Source organism: Aotus nancymaae, unplaced genomic scaffold (assembly GCF_030222135.1).
Source record: "Aotus nancymaae isolate 86718 unplaced genomic scaffold, 86718_ANA_hifiasm-v0.15.2.pri h1tg000030l, whole genome shotgun sequence".
Taxonomy (NCBI): Eukaryota; Metazoa; Chordata; class Mammalia; order Primates; family Aotidae; genus Aotus; species Aotus nancymaae.
The window spans coordinates 29,122,256-29,143,589 of NW_026988443.1; the positions used below are offsets into that span (position 1 = coordinate 29,122,256).

The window sequence follows — 21,334 nt, forward strand, 5'->3', positions numbered from 1 at the left end:
TTGTATGGGAGATAGTTATACGAAAAAGAAATGCTTATCCAAAATCTGGGGCTGGATGCAGTGACTCTCATGCCTGTCATCCCAGCACTTTGGAAAGCTGAGGCAGAAGGATCACTTGATCCCAGGAGTTCAAGACTAGCCTAGGCAGCATGGCAAAACCTCGTCTCTACAAAAAATATTTTTAAAAATTGGCTGAGTGTGGTGGTGCACACCTATAGTCCCAGCTACTCAGGAGGCTAAGGTGGGAGGATTGCTTGTGCTTGGGAGGTTGAGTGAGCTGTGACCACATCACATCCAGCCTGGGAAAGAGAGAGAGATTCTGTCTCAAAAAATAAAATAAAATTTGATATTTTTGATATTTAGGTATGAGTACATACCATGCAATATTTAGGATGTACTTATACTAAAAATTATTCATTACTTTCCTAACATTCAAATTTAATTGGATATGTTTATTTTTATGCTAAATCTGTCCACTTCAAAATTAGGGCCCATCCAACTTTACAAGTACAGTGTGGACATTAAATTCAACCTTCAGTTCTGGGAGCTGGTGTTCCCTGGGTTAAGCCTCCTTCCTCCCTCCTATCTGTAATCCGAGTAAATAGTAAAACTGTATGGAAGGGGACTGTCTGGGGCTTCTGGCCTGTTCTCTCACCATCTCTTGGAGTATCAGGAGTGTGGACAAACCCATCCAACCCTTCGTGGCACCTTTCCACCCCGTCATACCGGTACAGGCCTTGGGCTGCCCCCAGGACGAGGACCATGCGCTTGCCGAGTGTGAGGTCTTCTTCGCGATCCAACAGCTCCCTCAGGGTCCCACGTTCACAGTACTCCATGACGATGGAGAATTGAGTCGGAGTCACTGGTGGAAAGGAGCAAGACACTATGAGGATCCGCCCTACTCGGAGCTCCTGCTGTCTGCAGCCTGCCTCTCCTGGCCTCTGTGCAGACACAGACTTGGCTCTGCTATAAGTCCCGTTTCTCCCCAGCTCTCATCCTACAGTTTTGCTTCCCGGCCTCCTTGAATGGACCAAATACACCCAGAATTTCCATCCTCTTCTCCATGATACTTGGCTTGTCATAATTCTACCTTAAAAAAAAAATTATGTTCGGCCAGACATGGTGACTCATGCCTGTTATCCCAGCACTTTGAGAGATGACGTGGATGGATCACTTGAGGCCAGGAGTTTGAGACCAGCCTGGTCAACATGATGAAACCTGGTCTTTATGAAAAATGCAAAAACTAGCCAGATGTAGTGGTGCATACCTGTAGTCCCAGCTACTTGGGAGGCTGAGAAAGGAGAAATGCTTGAACCTGGGAGGCAGAGATTGCAGTGAGCCAAGATTGCGCCACTGCACTCCAACCTGGGTGACAGAGCGAGACTCTCCCTCAAAAAAAAAAAAAAAAGTTCTTTTTCTTCTTTTACTTCCATCTCCCTTTCCTGGTATAATTCTATATTTGCTTGAGTAGTTGTTTGGGAAATGTCTTCCTCACTCAGCTGGAAGCCCAAGGTGGCAGGAAATGTGTCTGTCTTGTTCACACGGTGCTCACAAGGAGCTTTGTACATCTGTGTGGGAGGAATGAGTGGGGCACACACGGCAGGGGCAGGTGAGGACTCAGACAAGAAGTTGACATCCCCGTTCATGGACCTGAGTTGCAAAGCTAACAGATGACTGAGCCAGGCACCTCAGCGGTCCCCCAGGAGAATAAACACTGCTGAACATTTGCCTTTATTTTTTATTTTTTTATTTTTTCGAGACAGAGTCTAGCTCAGCCTCTCGAGTAGCTGGGATTACAGGCACCTGCCACCATGTCTGGCTAATTTTTTTTATTTTTAGTAGAGACTAAAAATAGTTTCATCATGTTGGCCAGGCTGGTCTTGAACTCCTGACCTCAGGTGATCTGCCCATCTTGGCCTCCCAAAGTGCTGGGATTACAGGTGTGAGCCACTGCACCTGGCAGCTTTATAATGTTTTAGAGGAACAAGATGCACCCCTCCTCCAGACTGGCATCTAAACATGTACCCCGTGTTTTGCAGCGGGCTGAAAGGAGAAGATGTGGTCATGTTACTGCAAATGAACCCTCAGGCTTCAGCCCTGCTCTCCTGAAAGAAGATAAGAACATGCATCCTGGGATTAAAAAAAAATTAACATTGATAATCACACTGTGTAGATTTCAGCCTTTGTGGTGTTCTTAAAAAAAAAAAAAGTAACACATTAAAACACAGAAGGTATATTCCAGGCAGTCAAAAGCTTGGTCAGTCCCAGAAACACTCCTTACCTGTTTCATCAATGCAAATCCCAAATATACGCAGGATGTTGGGAGATTCAAATTTCTTCACAGTTTTGATCTCATCATTGAAAATCTGCCTTATCATTCTATGAGGATAAAAGGAGAAATTGGGATTTCAGAACTGGAAGACTCCTTAGAGAACACTCAGTGTAGTGATGCTCTGTGTATGTGGGCATGGGGGTATCAGCATCTCCTGGGGGTAAGAACTGGTGCCAGGATGAGCTCAGCTATTGATGACAACACGTGGAACCCCTCGGGTGCCTGCAGCAGCACAATTTGTCCCTCGGGATCTGTGAGATATTAATGGGGCTTGCTAATATCTTTTCAACAGTTCAAATAGTCTGATAGAATTGTATTTTTATGACCTACAGGGCTTTATTAGGCAAACTAAAAAGTCAAGTGTTATTATTTTTAGGCTGTAACATGTTGTTTAGCACATACTCTGACAGATTGTGATGTATGTTTTTTTTTTTTTTTTTAATTAGAGACAGGGTCTTGCTCTGTTACCTAGGCTGGAGTGCAGTGGTGCAATCTTGGCTCAGGGCAACCTCCACCTCCCAGGTTGAAGCCATTCTCGTGCCTCAGTCACCTGAGGAGCTGAAACTACAGGTATGTAGCACCATGCTCAGCTAATTTTTTTTGGAGACGAAGTTTCACTCTTGTTGCCCAGGCTGCAGTGTAATGGCGCAATCTAGGTTCACCACGACCTCCACCTCCCGGGTTCAAGTGATTCTCCTGCCTCAGCCTCCCAGGTGGCTGGGACTGCAGGCAACCGCCAACCTGCCCAGCTAACTTTGTATGTTTAGTAGAGATAAGATTTCTCCATGTTGGTCAGGCTGGTCTCGAACTCCCAACCTCAGGTGATCCGCCTGCCTCAGCTTCCCAAAGTGCTGGGATTGCAGGCTTGAGCCACCATGCCCAGCCTCGGCTAATTTTTGTATTTTTTTTGTAGAGATGTGGTTTTACCATGTTGGGCAGGCTGGTCTCAAACTCCTGGCTTCAAGTGATCTGCCTACCTCGCCTCCCAAAGTGCTGAGATTACAGGTGTGAGTCACAGTGCCTATCCCATGGTGTGTATCTTTGATTAATAAAAATAAGGATAAGCCACATACAGCACTTTGGGAGGCTGAGGCAGGCAGATCACCTTAGGTCGGAAGTTCAAGACCAGCCTGACCACCATGGAGAAACCTCGTCTCTACTAAAAATACAAAATAAGCTGGGCATGGTGGTGCATGCCTGTAATCCCAGCTACTCTGGAGACTGAGGCAGGAGAATCGCTTAAACCTGGGAGGTGGAGGTTGCAGGGAGCTGAGATCGTGCCATTGCACTCCAGACTGGGCAACAAGAGCGAAATTCCCTCTCAAAACAATAAAATAAAATAAAATAAAATAAAATGGCCGGGCATGGTGGCTCACACCTGTAATCCAAGCACTTTGGAAGCCAAGGCGGGCGGATCACCTGAGGTCGGGAGTTCAAGACCAGCCTGACCAACATGGCGAAACTCTGTCTTATAAAAAATAAATAAATAAAATAAAATAAAATAAAGATAAGGATATTTATTAAGTGAAATATTATAACCAAAATTCCTTCCAAAACGTGGGCCTTAAGGAATATGGGCAGGTAAATTATTAAAGAGGATCACTGGAACCACCAACTCAATCCAGTCTGTTCATTTACTCTTAGACTCAAAGTGTAAAGGGGGCTTGTCCAAGGTCTGTCAGAGAATCGGGGCAGGTTCAGAGCCTATAAAGTCAATTGTATTTCTATCTGCTAGCAATTAACAGTCAAAAATTAAATTAAAAAATTTTTATTTCCAATAGCAAAAATATAATAAAATAGGAATAAATTTACAAAAAAATTACAAGCCTTACGCTGAAAATTTTGTGCCTAAAATATTGTTGAAATAATTTGTTTGTTTGTTTGTTTTTTGAGACGGAGTCTCACTCTTGTTGCCCAGGCTATAGTGGAATGGCGTGATCTTGGCTCACTGCAACTTCTACCTCCCAAGTTCAAGTGATTCTCCTGCCTCAGCCTCCCAAGTAGCTGGGATTACAGGCACCTGCTACCACACCCAGATAATTTTTGTATTTTTTAATAGAGACGGGGCTTCACCATGTTGGCCAGGCTGGTCTTGAACTCCTGACCTCAGGTGATCTGCCCACCTCAGCCTCCCAAAGTGCTGGGATTACAGGCATGAGTCACTGTGCCCAGCCTGTAAATACATTTAAAGCCATTAAATTGTACATCTTAAATAGGTAAATCTTATGGTATGTAAAATATATCTCAATAAAGCTGTTAAAAATACAGTCTCAATCAAAATCTTGATGCATATTTTGAGAAGTGTGATAAAACTTTCTTTGATATCTATTTAGCTAAGTCAACCTGAAAAAGAAGAATCAAGAGGAGGAAATTCTTTACCAGATTTTGAAACTTACTGCAAAGTCATATGAAAAAAACAGTAGCAGTGTGTTATTGGTACAAAAGCAGACAAATTGATCAGTGGGACAGATTAGAGAGATCAGAGTCAGATCCATGTCTATATAAAAACTTAATATACAATAAATATGGTTCCACAAATCAACAGGGAAAAGACAGACCACTTAATAGATGGTACAGGGAAAACTGACTATGTGGCTAAAAATAAAAGTTGACCCTATATAACATCACATCCAAAGGTGGATTCCGGTAGGATTAAAACCTAAATATGAAAAATGAACTGCCAGGCGCGGTGGCTCACGCCTGTAATCCCAGCACTTTGGGAGGCCGAGGCGGGTGGATCACGAGGTCAAGAGATCGAGACCATCCTGGTCAACATGGTGAAACACCGTCTCTACTAAAAATACAAAAATTAGCTGGGCATGGTGGTGCGTGCCTGTAGTCCCAGCTACTCAGGAGGCTGAGGCAGGAGAATTGCTTGAACCCAGGAGGCGGAGGTTGCGGTGAGCTGCCATTGCACTCCAGTCCGGGTAACAAGAGCGAAACTCCGTCTCAAAAAAAAAAAAAAAAGAAAAAAAAAAAAGAAAAATGAACTAAATTTTTTTTTTTTGAGACAGAGTTTGGCTCTTGTTACCCAGGCTGGAGTGCAATGGCGTGATCTCGGCTCACTGCAACCTCTGCTTCCTGGGTTCAGGCAATTCTCCTGCCTCAGCCTCCTGAGTAGCTGGGATTACAGGCACGCACCACCATGCCCAGCTAATTTTTTGTATTTTTAGTAGAGACGGGGTTTTACCATGTTGACCAGGATGGTCTCGATCTCTTGACCTCGTGATCCACCCGCCTCGGCCTCCCAAAGTGCTGGGATTACAGGCGTGAGCCACCACGCCCGGCCTGAAAAATGAACTAAAATTAAGAGAAGAAAATATAGAATGCCTTTAAGATCTAGAGATGGTGAAGCACACCGCCAGAGCACAAATAAAAAGCTTGCAATATCTAAAGCTGACAAGTGCTTGATTTTCAAAATAAACAAATATCTACAGACAAGACATAAGCAGCAATTGTGAGGGAAAAATGGGCAGAGGATATGAACAGGCAATTTATGGAAGAGAAAACCCAAATAGCTAAAGCATGTAAACAAGGGTTTGAATTCATTAGTTAGAAAAAGAAATGCAAGTTAAAATAACTACAAGATATTGATCACTTTATAACTATAAGGATGAAAATAATTAGAAAGCTGGATAACATTAAGGGTTGGTGAGGTTGCTCATGGAAGTGTAGCCATAGACACTCTATTCTGAAGAGCTGCCTGGTAGTACTTAGTCACTTAATATACACATACCCTATGGCCCATCATTTCCTTTCCTGGTGCTAGATCCCAAAGACCTCTCATACAGGTCCCTAAAGGGATACTTAGCATGGCATTTTTTTGGTGGGAAAAAGTTGGAAGTTGACCAGGTTCCATCACCAGAAAAAAAAAAAAGACAAAATGTATGGCTCATGCCTGTTATCCCATCTCTTTGGGAAGCTAAGGCAGGAGGTGCTTGAGCCTAGGAGTTCCAGACTAGCCTGGGCAGCACAGTGGGACCCTTTCTCTACAAAACATTTAAAAATTGGCTGGGTGTGGTGGTGCACACCTGCAGTCCCAGCTACTTGGGAGGCTGAGGTGTGAGGATTGCTGGAGCCCAGGAGGTGGAGGCTGCAATGAGGTATGATCTCACCACTGCACTCCAGTGCACTCCAGCCTGGACAACAGAGTGCGGCCTTGTCTCAAAAAAAATTGGCAAAATGTGGATCTTCACCATGGATGGCAGACAGAAATTAAGGACTCCAAGTATGGAACATGTTCCATGATGTTGAGTGAGAAAAGTGAGGAAGGGAGGCAACATACACATAACTCTATCAGTTGTGAACATAAAAATGGATGCATACATTTTATAAGAACACACAAACAAAACACACTAGAATTACTGTCTGGTGAGGGGATGGGCCACTGGGAAACAGGGTTAAAAGGGAAGTTTTTAAAAAATACATGTATGTGAATAAAGAAGACTCTAGAACCGAGGTGGAAAGATATATTTGTCAAGACTCTGCTCCTTAATAGAATAGTGGAGAGCACGTCATTTAAGCCTTTGGGGTCCAGGCTTCCTCATCTAAAAATGGAGACAATACACCTTTCTCTTTGGAGAGTTATAGAGATTAAGTATTGGTATGCACGAGAGAACCACATAAAACAACTTACCCAATGCTGCCAGCCTGGGGTTTGTTGAATACTTTTATGGCTACTGGAGCTCTGTGGTATTCTCCTTTATAAAGTGTGCTGACTTTATTTTTGCTTAGCAGAATCCACGGGGATCCTGAAAGCTGCTCCTTCTTGATCTCCTTGACTTGCTCTTGCAGGGTCTCCTGCATGCGTTTTGGTGGTAAATCTGACCTCAGCCCCAGGAGGAAGGAAGACAAAAGAGTCAATGAGCAGAGGAAGGGACACTAAGGGAGGTGGCATCTTTTTGATATAGTGGAAAGCCCTCACCATAAACCAGAGCTGGTCCTGGCTGGGGCTTCTGATGGACTCAGCCCAGAGGAGTGGCTCCAATGCCTCTGAGTGACCGGTAGAGACACAGCTGGACACTTAACAGAAGGTGTCATGCACTTCCTTTCCCTCCTCTTCAAATCTCGCCTGTCCCTCCAGACTTAACCCTCATCCAGACCTGTCCCTCTCATCCTGGAAGTCTCTCTATTCCTGTTCCCCAGAGCTTGTCACTTGAGCATCTGGCATCTGGTTTAGTCAGTTCAAATCTAGTAGTTAGGGACACAGTTCAAGCTCAGTAACCTTGCTGTTGTGTGTTCACTGTCTGTCTTTCCACTTCCCTCCTCCACCCCATGATCTCCTGGAAGACAGTGTCCTCCGCATCTTAGTCCTCCTCTTTGCAAGGCTTCTGGCATAAAGCAGATACTCATAGTTTTGTTGAATAATGAATGAATGGGCATTTTAAATTTGATTTGAATTTTTTCTTGGAAATTCAGCAACTGAACTGAAACTTTGATGTTATTCATAGAGGTTTTTATGCACTTTGACAGGTGTTACAAGATATCTTACTGGTCAAGAAGCCCCCTCCAGATGTTATTCCATGGACAGAAGCGGGGGCTAGCCATGAATGGATCCCCAAACCTGTGGGCTGCTTCCAGCCATCCAGCACAGAAAAAGGACAAATGCAGGGGGAGGGAGAGGCTGGGGTCCCACTAAACTGATGACTTCTAGTTTGGGGGCCATCAGAAGCAGCAGAACACATGATAACTTACACTGTCTCAAAGTTTCCTTGATTTCTTTCATGTCGATTTCCAATCGTCTCAATAAAGCTTCTATGTTTTCATTATCTGCAGGAAAAAAGAGCAGTGAATACTCAAAAATAGAAATTAAAATCACATGCTAGTCAAAACTAAAATGCTAATTAAAACTGTTGAGATACCATTTTTTACTTAGAGTCATTATAGTAGGGATTACTATTGATCACCAATATTCAGATTTCTACTTCTAAACACATAGGAAATGCATTAAAGCGTGTCTGGGTGACTTGCTTTGGCTAAAAAATGAAGGAAAAAGATGTCTGTCACTTCCCAGAGGGAGCATTTAATTGACTCTGCACAAGGTTCCAACCTGGCTGCTTTGGAAGTGAGGAAAGTTTGTGTAACACCAAAGTGCTATATTATTGAAAGTATCTGGAGAGATCCAAGATGGCTGATGATTAGCAGCTTGGGCACGTACCTCCCAGTGAAAGCGCAAAGAACGAGAAGACGCCACACTTTCAGACGAATATTAGTTGCTCACGGACCAGGAGATTCCCAGTGGAGGAGCTCCACGGGTCGCCAGGGCGACTCTTGTGGCCGGCGTGGCGGTTTTGCTGGTGCCTTAGCACGCCAGTTCTTGGTGCAGAGTCTGGAGATACCCGGGCAGAAAAGCACCATCAATCTTAACACCGCTGTTTTGGCCAGCTCGGTGGATTGCTCAGATTTCGGCGCAGGGAATCAACAAGTTGGACGTCAGAGACCCAGTTAGAAAGTCGGTAATTATAAAGACGACAGACGGACAAATATATAATGAAGGGAAGAAACCAGCGTAAAAAGGTAGAGAATACTCAAAATCAGAATGCCTCTCCCTCTACAGGGGATTGCAATTCCTCATCAGTAACGGAACAAGGCTTAATAGATTACACGTGTGTTCCAGTAACAGAAGCAGGTTTCAAAACGTGGGTGATAAGAAACTTCTGTGAATTAAAAGAACTTGTTCTAACCCAATGCAAAGAAACTAAGAACCTTGAAAAAAGGTTTGACGAAATGTTAACGAGAATGGACAATTTAGAGAAGAATATAAGTGAATTGATGGAGCTGAAAAACACAACACGAGAACTTCGCGAAGCATGCACAAGTTTAAACAGTCGAATTGATCAAGCAGAAGGAAGGATATCAGAAGTCGAGGACCAGCTCAATGAAATGAAACGAGAAGACAAGAATGCAGAAAAAAGGATGAAAAGGAATAAGCAAAGTCTCCAGGAAATATGGGACTATGTGAAAAGACCTAATTTACGTTTGATAGGTGTACCTGAATGTGATGAAGAGAATGAATCCAAGTTGGAAAATACTCTTCAGGATATCATTCAGGAAAATTTTCCCAACCTGGCAAGGCAGGGTAATATTCAACTCCAGGTAATACAGAGAACACCACAAAGATATTCTTCAAGAAGACCAACCCCAAGGCACATAATCGCCAGATTTATTAGGGTTGAAATGAAGGAGAAAATACTAAGGGCAGCCAGAGAGAAAGGTCAGGTTACCCATAAAGGGAAACCTATCAGACTTACAGCGGATCTCTCAGCAGAAACCCTACAAGCCAGAAGAGAGTGGGGACCAATATTTAACATCCTTAAAGAAAAGAACTTTCAACCCAGAATTTCCTATCCAGCCAAACTAAGCTTTATGAGCGAAGGAAAAATTAAATCTTTTGCGAACAAACAAGTACTTAGAGAGTTCACCACCACCAGGCCTGCTTTACAAGAGCTTCTGAAAGAAGCACTATACATATAAAGGAACAACCAATATCAGCCTTTCCAAAAATATATCAAAAAGCAAAGAACTTTAACACAATAAAAAATTTACATCAACTAATGGGCAAAACAGCCAGCTAGCATCAAACGCCGGTATTAAACTTACATATATTTTAATTGGATAAAAAGCCAAAACCCATCGGTATGCTGCATCCGGGCCCATCTTACATGCAACAATACATAAAGACTCAGAGAGAAGGAGGAAGATTTACCAATCAAACAGAGAGTAAAAATAAACTAATAAACAAAAAGCAGGAGATGCAATTCTCGCCTCTGATAAAGTAGACTTTAAAGCAACAAAGATCAAAAGAGGTGAGGAATGACATTACATAATGGCAAAAGGATCAATGCAACAAGAAGAGCTAACGATTCTATAGATCAACGAGATAGAAATTTAACAAGGATATTCAGAACTTGAACTCAGACCCGGAACAAGTAAACTTAATAAACATTTATAGAACTCTCCACTTCAAATACACAAAACATACATTACCACCTCACACCTATTCCAAAGGTGACTATATAATTGGAAGTAAATCACTCCTCAGTAATCGCATAGCATTTCATAGGTTTAAATGAAATATTGGTTGGCTGTTTGTTTGTCATCTTCTTCCCTTATTCCTTCCTGACTACATCATTAAGTATAATTATCAGTATACAAGAGGTTTTCAATACCCATTACTAAATTGCATTCTAGCCTGGGCAAGAAAGCAATACTCCCATTCTCTCTCCCTCTTTCTTTTCCTTCTCCCTCCTCCCCATTCTCTCTCTCTCTTTCTCTTCCTTTTTCCTCCTTCCTATTCTAAAAAAAAAAAAAAAAAAAAAAGTAAAAATCATTGACCTCTCTGCCACATCCATGACTGAAAAAAAAAAAAAAAAAAAAAGAAAAGAAGATTGGGTTATTTTAGGTTTTGTAGCACATATATATATTTAAGCACCTGTTGGCATTATGGCCTGAGGGGAGGTGGTTTGGATATAAAAAAAAAAAAAAAAAAAGAAAGTATCTTGGAAGGAGGACATTCACCTTGGAGAGTCGCCTGTACTTTGCCTGAATGAGAAATAAAATAAACTTGTTTCTTTTCTTTCTTTCTCTTCTTTTTTCTTTTTTTTTTTTAGCAGAGAGCGATTTATTAGGCAGAGAGAGAAAGGAGCAAGAGAGCTCCCATGCTACCTGCCGTGGGAAGGGAAACTTGTTTCTTTCTTTCCTTTTTTTCTTTAGACAGAGTTTCACTCTTGTCACTCAGGCTGCAGTGCAGTGGCGCAGTGTCGGCTCACTGCAACCTCTGCCTACTGGGTTCAAGCAATTCTCCTGCTTCAGTCTCCCGAGTAGCTGGGATTATGGGCATGCACCACCATGCCCAGCTAATTTTGTATTTTTAGTAGAGATGGGGTTTCTCCATGTTGGTCAGGCTAGTTGCGAACTCCTGACCTCAGGTGATCCTCCCACCTTGGTGTCCCAAAGTGCTGGGATTACAGGCATGAGCCACCGCACCCAACCTAAACTTGTTTCTTTAGAACACTGAGTTGCTGTTGCTTTTTAACCACAGCATAACTGAACCTATCACAACTTACATACTCAGAAACGTGTGAAAATTTATAACACACTATTTATAGTGGTCAGTCATCCCTGTCTGCCCAGGACTAAGGAGTTCTGGGGACATGAAACCTTGAGTACTAAAAGTGAGAAAGTCTCTTATGGGAAAACTATAGAGAAACAGATCACCTCATGAATTGTTGGTAGGAGTGATATTTGTGCAACTTCTACCAACATTTGAAACGCCTCTAGTCTTTGACGCAGTGATTATACCTAGTAATTCCAGTTGTGGGAATTTCTCATAAAGATATCTTGAAATAGGCTGGGCATGGTGGCTCATGCCTGTAATCCTAGCACTTTGGAAGGCTGAGGCAGGCAGATCACTTGAGGTCAGGAGTTTGAGACCAGCCTGGCCAACATGGTGAAACCCCGTCTCTACTAAAAATACAAAAATTAGTTGGGCGTGGTGGCATGCGCCTGTAATCCCAGCTACTCGAGTGGCTGAGGCACAAGAATTGCTTGAACCCAGGAAGCAGAGGTTGCAGTGAGCCAAGATCATACCACTGCACTCCAGCCTGGGCAATAGAGTGAGTCTCAGTCTCAAAAAAAGAAAAAAAATTTCAGGTGATAGATAGTGGTGACTGTTTCAGAACCATCTGAATATACTTGATGCCACTGAATTGGCATCTAAAAATGGTTGAAATGATAAATTTTACGTTATGTATATTTTATCACAAAAAAATGGGAAAAAATGATGGGTATATTGTGCTGTTTTTGATGTATTTGTATTTGTATGTATTTTTATGCTGCTGGTATGATAATAAAACAAAACAAAACAGTATGGTAGATGCCAAGTAGGAAAACAAGCTATAGAACTCTATGGATTTTTTTTTTCTTTTTTGAGATGGAGTCTCACTGTTGTCCGGGCTGGAATGCAGTGGTACAATCTCAGCTCACTGCAACCTCTGCCTCCCAGGTTCAAGGGATTCTTCTGCCTCAGCCTCTTGAGTAGCTGGGATTACAGGCATGTGCCACCACGCCTGGCTAATTTTTTTTTTTTTTTTTTTGTATTTTTAGTAGAGGCAGGGTTTCACCATGTTAGTTAGGATGGTCTTGATCTCCTGATCTCATGATCTGCCCGCCCTGTCCTCCCAAAGTGCTGGGATTACAGGCGTGAGCCACTGTGCCTGGCCAACTCTATGGATATTTACATGGGAGATATTTACATGGGAGGATATTTATATGGGAGGATATTTGAGATTATTTAATGAGAAAAGAAGAAATAGAACAATGTGTTTGGTATCATGCTGATTGTGTGACAACAATAAAATATATATACTTAAATTTCCAGAAGGGTATTCAAGAAACTGGTAGATTGTGTGATTGTATCTCACATTTTGATAAAGGTTGCACAAATATCCTTCTATCAACAATGGATGAGATTATCAGTTTGTCTATCTTTTTCCATTAGACTTTCCCAGTTTTAGTACGGAAGATCTCATGTCCTCAGAAAGGGAAACAGGGCGCCCTGAGGTCAAGGAGGGAGATTTACTTCTCATGCTGGCCCCCACGCCCTTTGTTTTTGGAGACAGGATCTCGCTCTGTTGCCCAGGCTTCAGTTTAGTGGAATAATCATGGCTCACCACAGCCTTGACCTCTTGGGTGCCTGTAATCCCAGCACTTTGGAAGGCTGAGGCAAGAAGATCACTTGAGGCCAGGAGTTTTACACCAGCCTGGGCAACATAGCAAGACTCCCTATCTACAAAAAATAAAATAAAAATGAGCTAGGCACGGTGGTGGGTACACCTATATACTCAGCTACTCAGGAGGCTGAGGTGGGAGGATCACTTGAGCCTGAGGCTGCATTGAGCTCTGATCGTGCCACTGTCCTCCAGCCCATATGATAGAGGCCCTATCTCAAAAAACAAAGCAAAACAAAACACCTCCCCAATGCTGGCTTGCCCAAATTTCACCAGCCACCACCATATATCTGGGCCAAAGAATCTTAGAGGTTTTGAGCTACAAGTATGTTACAACCGCTCAAACTTCATCCTTGCTGCTCCTTTAGTGAATTAAAGTGAGACTAAAATGCGTTCGGCTGTACTTCCACTCCTCACCAAAAACCCAACTTACCCCTTCTCAGCATCTGGAAGGCTCGCCTGTCTTCGGCTGCATCCTGCTGATCTTCCTGTGCCCAGGACTCTCCTTGGCTTATGTGTGAAACAGACAGGTGTTGCTCAACCTGAAGTAACAGCGATAGCTCCTTCGAGACATCATTCAGGTTCTTGTTGACGTCTTTGAAGAGTATTTTGTCCTGGCTTGTTGTTAGAAACCTCAAGATATTGGATTTATTGCTGAACCTTTCTATCTCCCTGTCAGCCTCCTCTAGGGCAGTCTTGAAGCGGTTCATGGCTGTGGTTAACTTCTCAGAGGGCACCCTCCTCTTTCCTTGGTCCTGGAGCATCTCCAGAGACTGGACCAGGCTGAGGACACGGTTGCCCAGGCGCCGGCACTGTTTCTTGCAGAATTTCATCTCTTCACACCGTTTGTAGATGACCTGGCCAATGGTGATGATATGCTTCAAATTTTCCATACCTGGAATAAACAAATGGAATTTGGTGAAATCCCCAAATTTCCTGCATATTCACTACTTGGCTAAGAAAGAATCAAAGGGATCTGTGATTTAAATGCCTGAGGAGGTCTCCTCACCGTTTTTATGCAAGATAGAGATGGTTTGCTGCCCACCAAAATCTGTTCTGCCCTTCCATAATAATAGACTTGTAGCTGAGAAGAGCTGGTACAGCCAGGACTACATCTCCCAGCCTTCTTTGCAGCGTGATGCGGCCATGTGACTAGTTCTCACCAATGGGGTGTGAGTGCATGTGACCGGCTTTACTTTGGACTGGGGCAGCTTTGCCACCTTCACAAGCTCTCCCTTTGCTGGCTGGATGCTGAGGGTGAAGTGGGTCTAGGGGTGGTGGAGCCCTAAGAAGGGTCCTGGGTCCCTGGATCACTTGGAAGAGAGCTTCCCACAGACCTGGAACATCTGCCATAGACTGTTAAGTGATTGAGGAATAAACTTGTATTGCATGCAAACCATTGTATTTTCTGGTCAATATGTTTACATCAGTTTCGCCTATTATAAATATATCCTGCTAAAGCATAGGGACTTCAGGCGCCAGGCAGGTAACTCAAATGAGTGAAGTGAGCTGGGCTAGGATAATAGTCTTTACTGCCACAGATAAATATGCTTCTGTTTTTCTTAAAACGTGGACTATCTTTAATTTTTCCAATTTTGACAGAGGCAAGAGTACAAAGACTTGTTCAGTTTCTTCCAACAGTCCTTTAAGAAAAATGCAGCTGGGTGAGGTGGTGCCCACCAACAGGAGGAAGAGGCAGGAGGATTGCTTGAGGCCAGGAGTTCTAGACCAGTCTGGACAGCAAAGTGAGACCCTTTCTCTACAAAAATAAAAAATAAAATAAAATAAAATAACATAAATAAAATATAAGGGCCGGGCGCGGTGGCTCACGCCTGTAATTCCAGCACTTTGGGAGGCCGGGTGGATCACGAGGTCAAGAGATCGAGACCATCCTGGTCAACATGGTGAAACCCCGTCTCTACTAAAAATACAAAAAATTAGCTGGGCATGGTGGTGCGTGCCTGTAATCCCAGCTACTCAGGAGGCTGAGGCAGGAGAATTGCCTGAAGCCAGGAGGCGGAGGTTGCGGTGAGCCGAGATCGCGCCATTGCACTCCAGCCCGGGTAACAAGAGCGAAACTCCGTCTCAAAAAAAAAAAAAAAAAAAAAAAAAAAAATATATATATATATATATATATATATACATACATAATTGGCCAGGCGTGGTGGCTCATACCCGTAATCCCAGCACTTTGAAAGGCCGAGGAGGGCGGATCACTTGCGGTCAGGAGTTGGAAACCAGCCTGGCCAACATGGTGAAATCCTGTCTCTGCTAAAAATACAAAACTTAGCTGGGTGTGGTGGTGCACAGCTGTAATCCCAACTACTCAGAAAACTAAGCCAGGAGAATTGTTTGAATCTGGGAGGCAGAGGTTGCACCATCTAAATATATATATATATATATGTTTAAATAAGTCAGCCTGGCATGGTGGCACACACCTGTAGTCTCAGCTACCTGGGAAGTTGAGATAGGAGGATCCCTTAGTCCAGGAGGTTGAGGCTGCAATGCCAGCTTCTTATTCTCAACCTCTCTCTCTCTTCTCTGAACGTGAGTGAGGAAGCACAGAGCCCTGACCTAAAGTTTGGAATGAGGCTAACCTGAGCACGGTAGAATGGAAAGAGAGAAAGAATCTAAGCGCTTGATGACAATACTGAGCCACTGGTTTGAACTGACACTGAACTGTACCCCATCCCCCAGCTACAGGTTTCATCAACCAAATAACCTCCCTGATTGTTTAAGGCAGTTTGAATCATGTTTGCTTTATTTGCAACTAAAGCCCATGGAGTTCAGTAATGAATGATGATACTAATGATGACAATAGATCTCTCACCTACTACATCCTAAGTGCTTTGGAACCTCCAAAGGTTTGGGTATTTTCATTTAACAGATGAAGATACTGGCTGGGGACAGTAGTTCATGCTTGTAATCCCAACATTTTGAGAGGTAGAGGTGGAAGGACTGCTTGAGGCCAGGAGTTAGAGACCAGTGTGGGCAACACAGCGTGACCCATCTCTACTAAAAATACAAAAATTAGCTGAATGTGGTGGTACACATCTGTAGCCTCAGCTACTCAGGAGGCTGAGGTGGGAGAACGCTTGAGCCTGGGAGGTCGAGGCTGGAGTGAGCTATGATAATACCACTGCACTCCAGCCTGGGAAACAGAGAGAGACCCTGTCTTGAAAAAACAAACAGGTGAAGATGCTGCAATTCAGGAAGATTGCATTCAAATAATCACAAGGTCATGGAACCAGTTTTCAAAGTATTTAAAATAAAGTTAGGGTCGGGTGTGATGGCTCAAACCTGTAATCCTAGCAGTTTGTGAGGCCGAGGCCAGAGGACCGCCCAAGCCTGAGTTCGAGACTAGCCTAGGCAACATGGTAAAACCCTGTCTCTACAAAAAAATACAAAAATTGGCTGGGTGTGGTGGTGCCTGCCTCTAGTCCCAGCTACTCTGGAGCCTGAAGAGGGAGAATTGATTGAGCCTGGGAGGTTGAGGCTGCAGCAAGCCATGATTGTGCTACTGACTCCATCCAGCCTGGGCAACAGGATGAGACCCTGTCTCAAAAATACCACCACCACCACCACCACCAATAACAACAACAATAAAAAACAAAGTTAGTGGTTTTTTTAAAATAGTTCACTGAAATCGGTAGGTTAAGTATTATCACCAGTTTATGGATTTGGAGAAAATAATTGTCCTGGAGCCCCAATATGGCTTTAAAACATGAGTAAGGCAGTGGCAGAAGTGAAACTAAATAAATGAGCTATCGATATACTTGGGTTTTTGTTGCCTGAGAGTTATAAGTGATCGGGCAAGAGAGCTAATAGTTATTAGGGCATTCCTACAAAGACGAGCAGATCTCAGACTACCCAGCTATTCCGAGAAGCTAAGAAGATAGCTTCCAGGCCGTTTCCTGAGAATTGTGAGGGCAAAGGGTTTTACACTTCCTCTGTTGCACCAGAAACAGAAGCAAATGTGACAATGTCGTTCAAGGAATCTCGCAGATTTCAGCTTCCCAGCTCCAAGTTTCAATTATCTTACTACCAGCCTCATCGGAAAGCCAAATCTCAGCACTAACTAATCAGAAAGGAAAATGGGGAAAATATCCCACCCATGGAAGTGACAAACAATTTAAAATAATAAATTATATAGTGGTGGCATGGTATGAAGAAAATCGCAGCCAGCACGGTGGCTCACGCCTGTAATCCCAGCACTTTGGGAGGCCAAGGCGGGTGGATCACCTGAGGTCAGGAGTTCGAGACCAGCCTGGCCAACATGGTAAAACCCCCATCTCTACTAAAAATACAAAAATTAGTCAGGCGTGGTAGCAGGCATCTGTAATCCCAACTATTTGGGAGGCTGAGGCAGGAGAACTGCTTGAACCCGGGAGGTGGAGGTTGCACTGAGCCAAGATTTCACCACTGTGCTCCAGCCTAGGCAAAAGAACAAAACTCCATCCAGAGAGAGAGAGAGAGAGAGAGAGAAAGGAAAGAAAGAAAGGAAGGAAGAAAGAGAGAGAGAAAGGAAGAAAGAAAAGGAAAATTGCACAAAACAAAGCTTGAAGAAAGAGAAGTGTTATATTTCTGGCTGGGAAGACTAAAACAGACCAACCCAGCAATCCCTCCCAAATGTAAATCTGATTAATGGAGTTCCAATAAAACATCCAATGACATATTTTGGCATTAAAACTAAATGATCTTAAAGTTCATTTGAAACAGGAAATTAGTAGGGATAACCAAGATTTTAAAAAATAAAAGGGGACTTGCCTGTATGATATTAAAATATATTAAAAACTGCAAAGCATTGGGAAAAAAGCACTCTACAATAACTGAAATTGTTTAAGGGCTTATTAAGTATATGATCTCTAAGAGAAGAAAGGGAATATAAATATATACACACTTAGACTGGGCAATTTGAATTTCTAGGAACTTAGGCTATAGAAAAGTTTTTGTGTGTAGATAGATGGCTACTAAGATGTTCACTGCAGTGCTATTTATAATATGTAAAACAAACAACTATGAATATGTTCAGGTCTGCTGCAGTGGCTCACACCTGTAATCCCAGCACTTTGAGAGGGCAAGGTAGGAGGATCACTTGAGCCCAGGAGTTCGGGACTAGCCTGGGTGACAAAGCAAGATCCTGGATCTACAAAATAAATAAATAAATAAATAAAAATAAAAAATTAATTAATTGGGCATGGTGGTGTGCGCCTTGTAGTCCTAGCTACTTGGGAGGATCTGGCAGGAGGATCACTTGAGCCCAGGAGTTCCTGCTGTGAGCTATGATTGTGCCACTGCACTCTAGCCTGGGCAACAGAGGAACACCCCATCTCTAATAATAAATAAGTAAAAAGGGGATTATGTTCATATGTTACGATGAGAAAACAGGTTATTATTATTATCATTATTTTGGGACAGTCTCGCTCTGTTGCCCAGGCTGGAGGGCAGTGGTGAGATCTCGGCTCACTGCAACCTCCGCCTTCCGGGTTGAAGCGATTCTCCTGCCTCAGCCTCCTTTGTAGCTGGGACTAGGGGCGCGTGCCACCACGCCCAGCTAATTTTTTTGTGTTTTCAGTAGAGACCAGGTTTCACCGTGTTAGCCAGGATGGTCTCGATCTCCTGACCTCAGGCAATCCGCCTGCCTCGGTCTCCCAAAGTGCTGGGATTACAGGCTTGAACCACCACATCCGGTACTAATATTAAAAGTGAAAAATCTTTAAATGGTGATAACAATACAAATTCACTTCTTCCTCCCCTCCAAATAATAAATAAATAAATAAAGGTTATCAGACATTTCCCCTCTCCCTGCTCTCTTCTTTCTCTTTCTTTTCTTTCTTTTTCTCTTCTTCCTCTCTCCCTCTCTCCCTCTCTCCCTCTCTCTCCCTGCAAACCTGAAGGCTTCCTTTTTCTAAGACGACATCAGGTTACGTGCTCCCGTGCCCCTGCCCTCCACGACCCCCACTGCTGCTGGGCGTCTGGCTTTGGCAGAGGGTAGTGCGAGATCCCAGCAGGCGACTCCACCATCCGAGTCCAGGAAATGAAACCAACTCGGTCCTGAGTTCCAGGAACTCAGACGGGGCCACCCTCATCCACGGTTCTTCCTAACACCGTGGATGAATCTGGCTGCAGCCCCCCGCTCCCCCGCCACGCGCCTCCCGGAGAGACCCCATGCTCACCTTCACCCCTCCGGAGGCACAGTTCCAAAACGCTCTTTCCCGTGCACGGTTCCAAAAAGCTGTCTCTTCCGTCTTCTCTCCCCCGACCGCCTGCTGCCCAGGGGAGAAGTTCGCGAACGCAAGGCCCACGGGAGTTCTTCTGAGACCCCTTCCCTGGTGTCCGCGCCCTGCACTCGGCTGGCGCCACGAGGAGCCCCGATCCCTCCCTGAGGGAAACTCCAGCCACTTTCTAGGCAGCTGGGAGCCGCGGCCCCTCCCTTCCTCCTGCTCTGCTCCTCCTGTCCTTTCCACACTCTCCCTACCTTCCCCAAAGTCACTCGTACCTACGGGGTACCCAGTGCCAGGCCTTCTCTCAGGGCTGGGGATTCAGAATAGAATAAGGTCCAGGGAACTGTTACAATCAGGACACAGCGTGGGAAGGACTGCAAGTGGAGAGAAGAACCGCAAGTTGAAGAGGAGCTTCTGGTTTCGCTTCTTCGTGCTGGATAATATTGGCGGGGTGGGGAGGGTGTGAGGGAAGACACCAAAGTAGGAAAGAAATCACTTCCTCCTCGAAGGTCATTGCAGAACATCCTGTTATAGTGGGAGTCAGATTTTCTTAAGGTTAACTACATCTTCAGCCAGGAAATCTAAGTAACGGCATGCATTTACTCAACAGACTATTTGCCTCTAAAAGAACAGAACTAGGGCCGGGGCGCCAGTGGAGACCCCGTGGGGTCTGGAACATGAAGCTCGGGAACAAGAGGTAGCCTCCTTTCTGCCCAGGGCAATCCTTCCAGACGAGGGGGAAGCTGTGTGAGCCTTCAGCTGTGAACACTCACAGCAGCTGCAAGGATGGGTATACTGATCTGCTGTAAACAAAATCATACAGTGTATAACCTTTTGGAATTTTTTTTTTTTTTTTTTTTTTTTTTTTACTGTCCCACCATCAATGTACAAGACATTCAGTTTCAAAATGCTGCATGCTCAGCATTTTGTTTTGTCCCTGTTAGAATTTTTAGCTATTCTAACAGGTGTATATGATAGCTCATCATGCTTTTTTGTTTTGAGATGTAGTCCACTCTGTTGCTCAGGCTGGAGTGCAGTGGTGTGATCTCAGCTCACTGAAACCTCCACCTCCCAGGTTCAAGTGACTCTCTAGTCTCAGCCTCACAAGTAGCTGGGACTACAGGTGTGCGCCACCACACATATCTAATTTTTTTTTTTTTTGAGATGCAGTCTCTGTCACCCAGCCTGGAGTGCAGTGGCATGATCTCGACTCACTGCAACCTCTGCATCCTGGGTTCAAGCAATTCTCCTGCCTCAGCCTCCCAAGTAGCTGGGATTACAGGCACGCGCCACCACACTCGGCTATTTTTGTATTTTTAGTATAGACGGGGTTTCACCATGTTGGTCAGGCTGGTCTTGAACTCTTGACCTCATGATCCATCCGCCTCGGCCTCCCAAAATGCTGGGTTACAGGAGTGAGCCACTGCACCTGGCCTAATTTTTGTATTTTAGGCAGGGTTTTGCCATATTGGCCAGACTGGCTAAGATAAATGAGTACTCATATAAAATATATAGTAATTAACCCAAATACCTTTTTGCTTATATATATATATATGTACACACACACACACACACACACACACACACACACACATATATTTTATATGAGCACTCATGTACCTAAGCCAATTTCTTTTTTCTTTTTTTTGAGATGGCATTTTGCTCTTGTTGCCCAGGCTGGAGTGCAGTGGCGCAATCTTGGCTCACTACAATTCTCCTGCTTCAGCCTCCTGAGCAGCTGGGAGTACAGGCACCCGCCACCACTCCTGGTTAATTTTTGTATTTTTAGTAGAGACGGGGTTTCACAACGTTGGCCAGGCTGGTCTCGAACTCCTGACCTCAGGTGATCCACCTGCCTCGGTCTCCCAAAGTGCTGGGATTACAGGTGTGAGCCACCACACCTGGCCAGTGAATAGAATTTCTAAACAGATTTCTGGCTAACTATGCTAGATTTCACCACCTAGATACAACACACAAAGTAATAGACATGCATATGCATAAACACATCTAAACATTTGCACACACACACAAAGATCTTATAGCTTTCATTT

At 44.0% G+C, this 21,334-nt stretch overlaps 1 protein-coding gene across 1 annotated transcript in view; it reads right to left on the reverse strand.

Annotated features, from left to right (window-relative positions):
- The window catches only part of MLKL (mixed lineage kinase domain like pseudokinase), a 29,198-nt gene extending 9,459 nt beyond the window's left edge, over positions 1-19,739 (reverse strand). The window contains exons 1-6 of the mRNA XM_012437528.2: positions 19,236-19,739; positions 13,493-13,954; positions 8,027-8,101; positions 6,969-7,155; positions 2,282-2,379; positions 727-862 (exon numbers count right to left, since the gene is read on the reverse strand). Coding sequence (XP_012292951.2) covers positions 727-862; positions 2,282-2,379; positions 6,969-7,155; positions 8,027-8,101; positions 13,493-13,952 — 956 coding nt within the window. The 5' untranslated portion in view covers positions 13,953-13,954; positions 19,236-19,739. The remainder of the gene's footprint in view (positions 1-726; positions 863-2,281; positions 2,380-6,968; positions 7,156-8,026; positions 8,102-13,492; positions 13,955-19,235) is intronic.
- Positions 19,740-21,334: the final 1,595 nt, after the last annotated feature.